We start from the raw sequence: 12256 nt of genomic DNA, 5'->3' as shown, positions 1-12256 counted from the left end.
GTGCAAAGCGGTGATGTCTTACACCGACACTAGTATAAATGCATCCAGCATCTGGAGTCTTCCCATAACCTGACCCTGGAACAAAGTGGAGTGAGACTCCCTGGAGGAGATGGTCTCACTCCACTTCGCTCTTAAGTCAGTTTGGACATCGGTGTGAAGTGGTTTCAGTTTCACACTATCGCTAAACTTGTGGAGCATAAATATACCATTTAAAAGCAACTGAAATACAGTAACCGTATTCCAGATTCTGCTCACCAGCTTCTGTTTCATACTCATTGCAGCTGCAGAGTTCTTCTGACATTGTTAGGCAGTGTAACTGGAGTCAAGAGCCAAAATGAAAGTAGTGCAATTAACCTGACATCTGGTTGGGGATTCCAAAGTTGTAATGCTGCTGAGAGTTCCTGTTTGAAAATATGCAGTGATGAATATTGTGTGTTCTTGATGTGAAAAATGGGCCATAATTTGCGACCCCTACGGGTGCGTACGAGGTGTGTACGCACCCGTAGGAGCTGCTCAAGTTCTGGGTTTAGGCATGCGCTAAAACCTGGAATTTGTGATCTGTCAAGACTCCTCCGCATCCCCGGGAGAAGGGCCTCTGCGGGTGGAGAGTTGCGCTATTTGCCCAACTTCCGCCCGCTGAATACCCGTGAAATTCTTATGCCTGGTAAAAACAGGCCTAAGGCAAAGGCCTGCTTTTACCAGCATAAGAGTTTTAAAATAATAGAAAAATAAAATTTTATCACTCATTTTATATATTTAAAAACCCTGTCAAATAAGGTAAGTTTATTTTCAGCCCCGTTAAAACATAATTTAAAAAAAAAATTTTGTTTAAAATAATTAAACATTTTAATTAATTTAAATTTTTTAAAAATTTATTTCACGTGTTCCTGTATCTTTTAAGTACGTATGGAACTCCCATAAGTATGAATGGGGATTCCCTTCTTTTATTGGTTGGGCCGGCCCACGTGATCCCAGGGTCGCTTGCGAACCGCATGCGCCCCTGGGATACGTGGGCCTCTGCCCGCGCGGACCCGGAGAGGCCCAGGATCGCAAGTCTCCATACCTCCCGGGCCACCAGGTAAATTCGTAGCTTATTACAGGTCGGAGGCATCGGCCCGCGGGAAGCCTCCGATCGCAAAATTTGGGCCTATCGCTTTATGGATTGAGAAAGAATTGTCAGTTGTTTCCACTGATCACTGTTACTCTAATTAATAATAGATGTACTTCTGTACAAGATGTGCTTTGGGAGGCTCAGTTGTACTTTACAAATCGAACACATGGCTACGTGTAATACTTGTCCTGTGGGGGGTAAAAAGGGCACACCCATGTTTTGTTAATTAAATTTTGCTCCCTGATCTGTTTTGTAAACCATGTTTGAAAGATGTACAACTGGAAAATTTGTGAGGAACATTTGACTATCCATGGCTCTGTGGAATCACAAAGCTTTCCTTCCTTTACTTTCTTTATAGAATATGCACATGGAACTGTAAGTAAACTATATCAGACTATAACTATATCAGGCCTTGAAGAGGGTGCAGAGGAAATTGACTAAAATGGTACCAGGGATAAAGGACTTCAGTTACGTGGAGAGACTAGAGAAACTGGGGTTGTTCTCCTTGGAGCAAAGAAGGCTAAGGGGAGATTTGATAGAGGTGTTCAAAATCATGAAAAGTCTTGATAGAGTAAATAAGGAGAAACTGTTTCCAGTGGCAGAAGGGTCAGTAACCAGAGGACACCGAATTGAGAAACAGGAAACTCTCAATTTACCGGCACCTAAATAACCGGAAATCTCTGTTAACCGGCAAAATTCAGGAGTAGGTTCAGGTAATTTTTACTTCATATTAGTGGCCGTTCCTGGATCTGTGGCTGTGTAACTGGGGTTCCTGCACCTGTTGCTAAGCAACAGGGATGCCTGGATCTTGTGGCCGTGGTTCCTGCACCTGTTGCTAAGCAACAGGGACACCTGGATCCTTTGCTGTGTACGGGGCTCTCGTACCTTTTACTATACCTCTCTGTAATCCGGACTTTTTGATAAACTGTCATGGTGCCGGATAAAAAAGAGTTTCCTGTAATTGGCAACAGAACTAGAGGCGACATGAGTAATTTTTTTTTAATGTGGTGACTTGTTATGATCTGGAATGCACTGCCTGAAAGGGCAGTGGAAGCAGATTCAATAATAACTTTCTAAAGGGAATTGGATAAATACTTGATGGCAAAACATTTGCAGGGCTATGAGGAAAGAGCAGGGGAGTGGGACTAATTGGATATTATTGCATTCGTAATAAGGTGGATGAATTAGCTGCGCAAATAGATGTAAACGGATATGATATGATTGGGATTACGGAAACATGGCTCCAGGGTGACCAAGGCTGAGAACTCAACATCCAGGGGTATTCAATATTCAGGAAAGACAGGCAAAAAGGAAAAGGCGGTGGGGTAGCATTGCTGGTTAAAGAGGAGATTAACACAATTGTAAGGAAGGATATTAGCTCTGATGATGTGGAATCTGTATGGGTAGAACTGAGAAATACCAAGGGGCAGAAAACATTAGTGGGAGTTGTATACAGGCCCCCAAACAGTAATGCGGAGGTTGGGGATGTCATTAAATGGGAAATTAGAGACACGTGCCATAAGGGCACGGCAGTTATCATGGGTGACTTTAATCTACATATAGATTGGGTTAACCAAATTAGTAACAATACTGTGGAGGAGGAATTCCTGGAGTGTATAGGGGATGGTTTCCTGGACCAATATGTTGAGGAACCAACTAGAGATCCGGCCATCTTAGACTGGGTATTATGTAATGAGAAAGGAATAATTAGCAATCTTGTGCGAGGCCCCTGGGGCGGAGCGATTATAATATGATAGAATTCTTCATTAAGATGGAGAGTGAGGTATTTGACTCGGAGACTAGGGTCCTGAATTTAAATAAAGGAAACTACGACGGTATGAGGCGTGAGTTGGGTAGGATGGATTGGGGAATGTTACTTAAAGGGTTGACGGTGGATAGGCAAATGGCAAACATTTAAAGATTGCATGGATGAACTATAGAATTTGTTCATCCCTGTTTGGCATAAAAATAAAACAAAAAAGGTGACTCAACCGTGGCTAACAATGGAAATTAGGGATAGCATAAGATCCAAGGAGAGGACATATAAATTGGCCAGAAAAAGCAGCAAACCTGAGGATTGGGAGCAGTTTAGGATTCAGCAAAGGAGGACAAAGGGATTAATTAAGAGGGGGAAAATAGAGTATGAGAGTAAGCTTTCAGGGAACATAAAAACTGACTGTAAAAGCTTCTATAGATATGTGAAGAGAAAAAGATTGGTGAAGTCAAGCGTTAGGTCCCATGCAGTCAGAATCAGGGGAATTTAAAATGGGGAACAAAGAAATGGCAGACCAATTAATACATACTTTGGTTCTGTCTTCACAAAGGAGGACACAAATAACCTCCCAGAGATGTCGGGGAACATGGGGTCTAATGAGAGGGAGGAACTGAATTAAATCAGTATTTGTAGGGAAATGGTGTTAGGGAAATTGACAGGATTGAAGGCCGATAAATCCCCAGGGCCTGATAATCTACATCCTAGGGTACTTAAGGAAGTGGCCCTAGAAATAGTAGATGCATTGCTGATCACCTTCCAAAATTCTATTGACTCGAACAGTTCCCATGGATTGGAGGGTAGTTAATGTTACCCCACTATTCAAAAAAGGTGGTAGAGAGAAAACGGGGAATTATAGACCGGTAAGCCTGACATCGGTAGTGGGGAAAATGCTAGAGTCCATTATAAAAGATGTAATAGCAGAGCACTTGGAAAACAGTGACAGGATCGGACAAAGTCAACATGGATTTACAAAAGGTAAATCGTGCTTGACTAATCTACTGGCATTTTTTGAGGATGTAACTGGTAGAATAGATAAGGGAGAACCAGTGGATGTGGTGTATTTGGACTTTCAGAAGGCTTTCGATAAGGTCCCGCATAAGAGAGAAGCGTGTAAAGTTAAGGCACATGGGATTGGGGGTAAGGTACTGACTTGGATAGATAACTGGTTGGCAGATAGGAAGCAAAGAGTTGGAATAAATGGGTCTTTTTCCAAGTGGCAGGCAGTGACTAGTGGGGTACCGCAGGGATCAGTACTAGGACCCCAGCTATTCACAATATATATTAATGATCTAGACGAGGGAACTAGATGTAATACCTCCAAGTTTGCAGACGACACAAAGCTGGGTGGGCGTGTGTGCTGTGAGGAGGATGCCGAGAAACTCCAGTATGATTTGGACAGGTTGGGTGATTGGGCAAATGCATGGCAGATGCAGCATAATGTGGATAAATGTGAGGTTATCCACTTTGGTGCTAAAAACAAGAAGGCAGATTATTATCTGAATGGCAATAGATTGGGAGAAGGGGAAGTGCAACAAGACCTGGGTATCCTTGTGCACCAGTTGCTGAAGGTAAGCATGCAGGTGCAGCAGGCGGTTAAGAAGGCAAATCGTATGTTGGCCTTCGTAGCGAGAGGGTTCGAGTACAGGAACAAGGATGTCTTGCTGCAGTTGTACAGGGCCTTGGTGAGACCACACCTTGAGTATTGTGTGCAGTTTTGGTCGCCTTATCTGAGGAAGGATGTTCTTACCATGGAGGGAGTGCAGCGAAGATTCACCAGACTGATACCTGGGATGGCAGGAATGACGCATGAGGAGAGATGGGGTCGATTGGGCTTATACTCGCTGGAGTTTAGAAGAATGAGAGGGGATCTCATTGAAACTTATAAAATTCTAACAGGACTAGACAGACTAGATGCAGGAAGGATGTTCCCAATGGTGGGGGAGTCCAGAACCAGGGGTCACAGTCTAAGGATAAGGGGTAAGCCATTTAGGACAGAGATGAGGAGGAATTTCTTCACCCAGAGAGTGGTGAACCTGTGGAATTCTCTACCACAGAAGGCAGTTGAGGCCAATTCATTAAATATATTCAAGAAGGAGTTAGATATATTTCTTAAGGCTAAAGGGATCAAGGGATATGGGGAGAAAGCAGGGACAGGGTACTGAGTTTGGATGATGAGCCATGATTTCACTGAATGGCGGAGCAGGCTCGAGGGGCCTGTTTCTATGTCTCTTTCAAAGAGCCGGCAGAGACATGATGGGCCGAATGGCCTCCTCCTGGGCTGTATTATTTTGTGATTCTGTTACTCATAATTTGCTTCATCTCCCACCCACACCCTCGTTCTGAATTCTACCACCTGCGATTAATGTCTGTTTATTTCTGCAGCTGAAACTGGTAGATAAAAGCCATTACTGTATTAGAATATTACGCAGATGTAACCTTTAATGTTGCACTGCAAACATTCATGCTACTCTGAAGGTGAAGCTTGATTTTTTTTTTTTAAAGTTGGACAATATGGCCGTGAAGAGTATGGCATAACATTACAATTGGCAGTTTTTCATACTTTCACACTCGGAAGAGAAAGCTCTTTAGTTTTCAACCCATTCATGTTTTTATTGTGTGTTTTTATTTTTCAGCTCACCAACATTAGCAAGTTGAAAGATTTCCTTCTGGAGCACAGAAAAGATTACATCAATGCCAGCAGGTATTGCAGTAGGCTATTTTATTCTGGTTCGCCTCAAATGATTATTAAATATATTGTATTAAACATTTTATTGCTCTGATTCATCTCTTTGTGTAATCTTATCAGTGCTCTACATTTAGATTCTCTGCGTAATCGCAGGTGTGCACCCAGTTTGCTAACTTGGTATGGTAAAAATGTTGTTACGGTTATCAATTTGTTGATCCTTGTGGACATATTTTGGATTGACTGATGTATGACCAATATTTACATGCGTACAGGCGCCAACTTGAAAAATATCGCATCACATCAGGATAGTCACACCTTATGGGTGAACTCCCCTGAAGGCTAGTGTTCAAGTGGTGAGACCACATCTTGAGTATTGTGTGCAGTTTTGGTCGCCTTACCTGAGGAAGGACGTTCTTGCCATGGAAGGAGTGCAGCGAAGATTCACCAGGCTGATACCTGGGATGGCAGGAATGACGTATGAGGAGAGATTGTGTCGATTGGGCTTATACTCACTGGAGTTTAGAAGATTGAGAGGGGATCTCATCGAAACCTATAAAATTCTGTCAGGCCTGGACAGACTAGATGCAGGAAGGATGTTTCTGATGACCGGGGAGTCCAGAACCAGGGGTCATAGTCTAAGGATAAGGGGTAAGCCATTTAGGACAGAGATGAGGAGGAATTTCTTCACCCAGAGAGTGGTGAACCTGTGGAATTCTCTGCCACAGAGGGCAGTGGAGGCCAGTTCATTAAATATATTCAAGAAAGAATTGGATATATTTCTTGAAGCTCAAGGGATATGGGGAGAAGGCAGGGAGAGGGTACTGAATTTGGATGATCAGCCATGATCTCATTGAATGGCGGAGCAGGCTCGAAGGGCCGAATGGCCTACTCCTGCTCCTATCTTCTATGTAAGTGCACCGCATGATGTGGTACTGAACCTCCGAGACCAGCAGCTCCACGGTTTGCTAACTTAGAAGCAGTAGCAATTAGCCTCTCTGCCCATGGACACCTGGACGAAATATCCGAAGCCTGCTGAAACCATGTCCTCCAGGAGTCACTGCATCAGGGAGAGAGGTTGGAGACAATTGGAAGGAAACCAATCCGTTCATGAAATATTTAGCATGTGGGTACACCTAAAGCACTAGTTCTGTTACTTTACCCATAATTGTTAGCAAGCATATCACATTGCCACCTACAGGAGGCTTAAATGAATGGTTATAGGAGTACTCTGGTGCAAAATATGAATTGACAGAGAAACGCCTTGAAGGAAATAAACAGAAATATGATGAGACAGTCCACATTCAGATTCCACCAGACCGTTTTCTAACAACTACAAATCAAGAGAGAGAGAATGCACAAATTTTCCCCATTTTTGACACCAGGAAGTTAACATTCATACTCAATTTTGAAAGGCATTTCATCCAGTATTTTAAAAAAAGTAGTTTTTACTTTCTGCTTCAGTTTAAGAGCAAACTGTGAAATTGTGTACTGTACATTAGAGTGACACTCTAAACATTGTTTTTAAAGAAGGAAATGCTGTGGTACATATAATCTGCAGCCTACTGTTGTGGGTCAATAGTGCTAAAATATTGTCTAGACCCAGAGGCATATAGAAACAACAAACTCTCAAATCTAGACCTTTACACACACTGAATATTGCTGAGTCTTTCTGAATGTTTGTTTGTTTTTAAAAATAGTTTCTCATTACCTAAAGTATATCGCATAGACCAAGAAGCCATTCATGTGTGAGCCGAGACAATGAGTAATGTCAGACTATTCCATCATGGGGGGCATCACCGCCAAGCCCGATCCTGTATTCACCCATTGCTTACACATACACACTGCAGCGCAGGTTGTGAATAGCGATTGGGAGCTCAGGCTCCTCTGCCTAGTCCAGGGACGCTGAGGCCAAATGTAACACTCTACTGTTACCTCAGCTGCGATCAGTTAAGCCAGCACAGAACAGGAATTAAACCTGTGCCGTAGTCCGTATGGCTGTCGCATGCCACCTTTCCAAACTGTGTCTTTGGGGCATCTCTTTTTGTTAAATGGCTAGAACGTTTGATAAAGCAATTTCACTGCCTCTGCTGGTCTAACTGACGTTTTCATTCTTGATCTCTTAGAAAAGCTCAGACTTTTCTAAGCCTTGAACTGAAACGTATATGAGAGGGAAACTTTCTAGAGATGTACGAGATATCAACTGGAACACGAAAGATTAGTTTTCGGTATTTTAAATTAAATCATGACTGCAGGATAAGCGGACGTAAAGCCACAGACTGGTAAAAAGTCACGCTCAGGACTGATGTCAGGAAACACTTTACATAGAGTATCAGTTTGGGTAGTGAAGGTAAAAACACTGGAATCTTTCAACAGGCAGTTAAGTGCTGAAAATGGGATCATGGCTTTCTATGGAAGGATGGCTTTGATGGTCTGAATGGAGTCCCCATCTGCACTTGTATTCGTGAACTTTGTATCTATATATATAAAGCGGTTCTTCTGTCTGTCTGTCCCGATGTCTGTCTGTCCGTCCGTTCTCTATACGTTTGAAAGTTAGAGCGCACCGACGCGCGCGTCGCCTCAAAGAAAGCTTGCGATTCCGGACCGGTCATAGGCGTATTTACGTTTCAGCCGGACAAAAATCCCGCCCGCGGTATCCCAAAAAGGTTCAGCGTTCCGCTCATTAGCATCTCATTAGCGACCGTGTGACGTCGAGGTCCACCAATCGGACGGCGGGTTCCTTCCTACAGTTGAGTGTCGAGTGACTCGACGATTGACCAATCCTACACTTCGGTGACCTGACCGGTCGACCAATCGGTGCGTGTGTGGGCGGGCCTTATCCTTCTGAACCGAGGTGAGTGGCCGCCATCTTGATTTTTCACAATTTTTTCCCCCACACTGTGTGTTAGGGAACTAAGGTAAATATTTTAATGATGTGTTAGGGAATTAAATAACAATTTAATAGGGGGGGCGGGGGGGGGGGGGGGAAGAGCCTCGGGAAATCGCGGGGGGGGGGGGGAGAGCCTCGGGAAATCGCGGGGGGGGGGGAGAGCGCCTCGGGAAATCGCGGGGGGGCTCGCGCCGCCCGCACTGACCGCGCATGTGCCGCCCGCGAGAGCCCGCTCCCGGCACCGGCCGCCGCTCAGCATTCCCGCTATTGCAACGGCACCGGACCTCAGGCGCTAGGCAGGGGGAGGGGCCAGAGAGAGGGACAGAGGGGAGTGGGGGAGGGGAGGGAGGGAGGGAGACGGGGGAGGGGAGGGAGGGAGACAGGGGAGGGAGGGATAGGACAGGGATGAGGACATGACAGGGAGAGGGGGGACACACAGGGGCAGGGAGACCAAGCGCCCCAAAATTGCCCTCGCAACGCGGGGCTCCCCAGCTAGTGTCTTTATATACCATAATAATATATTGTGTTTATGGTGTGAACCTGCCTTCTGTTGAGGCAGTACATTATACAAGTATTTCCGTACATGCCACGTTATCTTCTATCTTCTATCTATCTATATATATAAATCGGTACTTCTGTCTGTCTGTCATTCTGTCTGTCTGTCATCGCGTGTGCGTCTGTCGGGTATGCGCTCAAGTTAGAGGGCGTACCTACGCGCGCGTTACCTCCAAAGAAAGCTTCCGCTTCCGAGACGGTTTTAAGCGTATTTACGTTTCGGCCGGGCTAAAATCGCGCCCGCGGTATCCGAAAAACCTTAACATTCCGCTCATTAGCATCTCATTATCCGCCCATTAGCGACAGAGTGACCTCGAGCTCGACCAATCGTACGCCGGGTTGCTGGCGTGTGCCGCCGGTCCAATCGGTGCGTGTGTGGCCGGGCCTTATCGTTCTGAACCGAGGTGAGTCGCCGCCATCTTGATTCCAAACTTTTCCTTTCTTTTTCCCGCTTTCTGCGTCTTTAAAAAAAAACGTTGCTTTTAAAACACATATTGTTTATAAAAAAAATGATTTGGAAACGAATTAACTTATCTAATCTCATTAATTTTCCTACCTTTCCCCGTTTTTCCAGGTAGGCCTCGAAGCCTCGGCTTCTCCTTCGCACCCACGCCCGAGCTAGGCACCTCCCGGCCCCACTCGAAGGCTGGAGGGCCGAGCCTCAGCCCAGCGCCACTAGGGTGCGTGCGCAGCAGGAGCTGAGACACGGCGTCTCTCTCTGGCTCGGCCGGGGGGCGGGGCTTGCTGAGCGTCAAGCGTCACCCTGGCAACCGGCCCCCCCGGCCGTCTCGCACAGCCGCAATCGGCGGTCTTCACCTCGGGCGGGGGGCCGCGACCCTCGGGGGGGGGGGGCCCCCGCCCTCCCTCCCCCGCGCCTCCCTTCCCCCCTTCCCCTCCCCCCTTCCCCTTCTCTCTCTCTCTCTCTCTCTCTCTCTCTCTCTCTCTCTCTCCTTCCCTTGCCCCCCTCCTTCCCTTCCCCCCCCTCCTTCCTTTCCCCCCCCTCCTTCCTTTCCCCACCCCCCCCCCCCCACCCCAGTTGCTCTCTCTCTCTTCCAACAACAACATGCCCTCCCTCGAAAAAGCCTCGGCACCGCCGGGCACTTCAGCTAGTCTATCTATATATATATATAAAAGGATACATCTGTCTGTCTGTCATTCCATCTGCCTGTCTATTGAATTAACTCGAAAATTATAGAGCGTACCTACACGTGCGTTACGTCGAAAGAAAGCTGACGATTCCAGAACCGTCCTAAGCGTATTTACGTTTCGGCCGGACAAAAATTGCGCCCGTGGTATCCCAAAAACATTCAACATTCCGCTCATTATCCGCTCATTAGCATCGAGTGACGTCGAGGTCGACCAATCGTACGGCGGGTTCCTGGCGCGTGCGGCCGGGCCCTCCTACGGTCGAGTGACGGGACGATTGACCAATCCTACGCTTCGGTGACCTGACGGTCCACCAATCGGTGCCTGTGTGGGCGGGCCTTATCGTTCTGAACCGAGGTGAGTCGCCGCCATCTTGATTCCAAACTTTTCCTTTTTCCCGCTTTCTGCGTGTTTCTTTTCAAATCTACATTTACAGCAAAAAAAAACGTTGCTTTTAAAAGACACATTGTTTTTAAAAAAGTTAATTAATTTGTAAATCTTTTGTCTAGCCTCTATAATTTTCCTACCTTTCACCGTTTTTCCAGGCCTCAAAGCCTGGGCGTCTGTTGACCAGCCACGCCCGAGCTAGGCGCCTCCCGTCGCGATCTTTGTGAAGGCTGGAGGGGGCGGGCCTGAGCCGAGCGTCGCCACCGCCGCCATCTTAGTAAAGGCGGGTGGGGCGGGAGTCAGCGTCCGCGTCATCTTCTGCCCAGAGCGCGACTTGAGTCCGGCCGGGCCTCGCGGTAGGTTGTGCGGCGGCGTCTCTCTGGTCTTGAAGCCGGTTCGGGCGGGGACATCGGGAGATCGCGGGGGCGGGACATCGGGAGATGGGAGATCGGGGGGCGGGACATCGGGAGATCGCGGGGCGGCACATCGGGAGATCGCGGGGCGGGAGATCGCGGGGCGGGAGATCGGGGGCGGGACATCGAGAGATCGGTGATCGGGAGATCGGGGGGCGGAGCTCGGGGACTCCTCCTTCCTCCCCCCTCCCCCCTTCCCCTCCTCACCCCTTCCCCTCCCCCTCCCCCCTCCCTCCCCCCAGTCGCTCTCTCTCTCCCCCCCCCAGTCACACTCTTTCCCCCCCCAGTCGCGCGCTCGCTCTCTCTCTCTCTCTCCCCCAACAACAACATGCCCTCGAAAAAGCCTCGGCACCGCCGGGCACTCCAGCTAGTCTATCTATCGATATATATAAATTGGTCGATCTGTCATTCTGTCTGTCATTCTGTCTGTCATCGCGTGTGCGTCTGTCGGGCTATGCGCTCGAAAGTTACAGGGCGTACCTACGCGCACGTTGCCTCCAAAGAAAGCTTACGCTTCCGAGATGGTTTTAAGCGTATTTACGTTTCGGCCGGGCTAAAATCGCGCCCGCGGTATTCCCAAAAACCTTCAACATTCCGCTCATTAGCATCTCATTATCCGCTCATTAGCGACAGAGTGACCTCGAGCTCGACCAATCGTACGCCGGGTTGCTGGCGTGTGCCGCTGGGCCAATCAGTGCGTGTGTGGCCGGGCCTGATCGTTCTGAACCGAGGTGAGTCGCCGCCATCTTGCTTCCATTCTTTTTCCTGCTTTCTGCGTCTTTCTTTTCAAATATACATTTCCACCAAAATAAAATTGAATTTATTAAATTGTTTTTAAAAAAATTGCTCATTTGTAAACCTAACCTGAACATTCTTTTTCCTACCTTTCCCTGTTTTTTTTCTTAGGCCTGAAAGCCTGCGCCTTTCTTGCCCAGCCAGGCCCGAGCTAGGTGATTGCACTTCTGCTAAGCTCCTCACCAACCCCCCCCCCCGCCCCGCCGTGTCACGTTACCCAGGGCAACGGCGTCAGCCACGAGGGTCAGGGTGCGCGCGCAGCAGGAGCAGGTGAGACGCGGCGTCTCTGTTCCGCGCTCGGCGGGGGGGGGGGGGGCGGGGCTCGGCCGCCGGCCGTCTCTCAGAGCCGCAATCGGGCTCGGTCGGGGGGGGGGGGCGGGGCTCAGAGAGCGGGGCTCTCGGCCTGGGCCGCCCCTGCCGCCCCCTTCCCGCCCCCCCTTCCCCCCCGCCCCTTCCCCCCCCCGTCCCTCCCCCCCCACGTCCCCCCCCCATCCCTCCCCCC

At 48.1% G+C, this 12256-nt stretch overlaps 1 protein-coding gene across 3 annotated transcripts in view; it reads left to right on the top strand.

Annotated features, from left to right (window-relative positions):
• stx18 (syntaxin 18) overlaps nucleotides 1-12256 on the top strand; it is a 189104-nt gene that overhangs the window by 69931 nt on the left and 106917 nt on the right. For all 3 annotated transcript variants that reach the window (XM_086007820.1, XM_086007828.1, XM_086007837.1), the window contains one exon: nucleotides 5519-5586. In XM_086007820.1, the coding sequence (XP_085863946.1) occupies nucleotides 5519-5586 (68 nt within the window). The remainder of the gene's footprint in view (nucleotides 1-5518; nucleotides 5587-12256) is intronic.

Source organism: Somniosus microcephalus, chromosome 2, assembly GCF_052327205.1.
Source record: "Somniosus microcephalus isolate GS21.2 chromosome 2, FLI_Smic_1.0, whole genome shotgun sequence".
NCBI lineage: Eukaryota > Metazoa > Chordata > Chondrichthyes > Squaliformes > Somniosidae > Somniosus > Somniosus microcephalus.
This window is presented reverse-complemented; position numbering and strand designations above follow the sequence as displayed.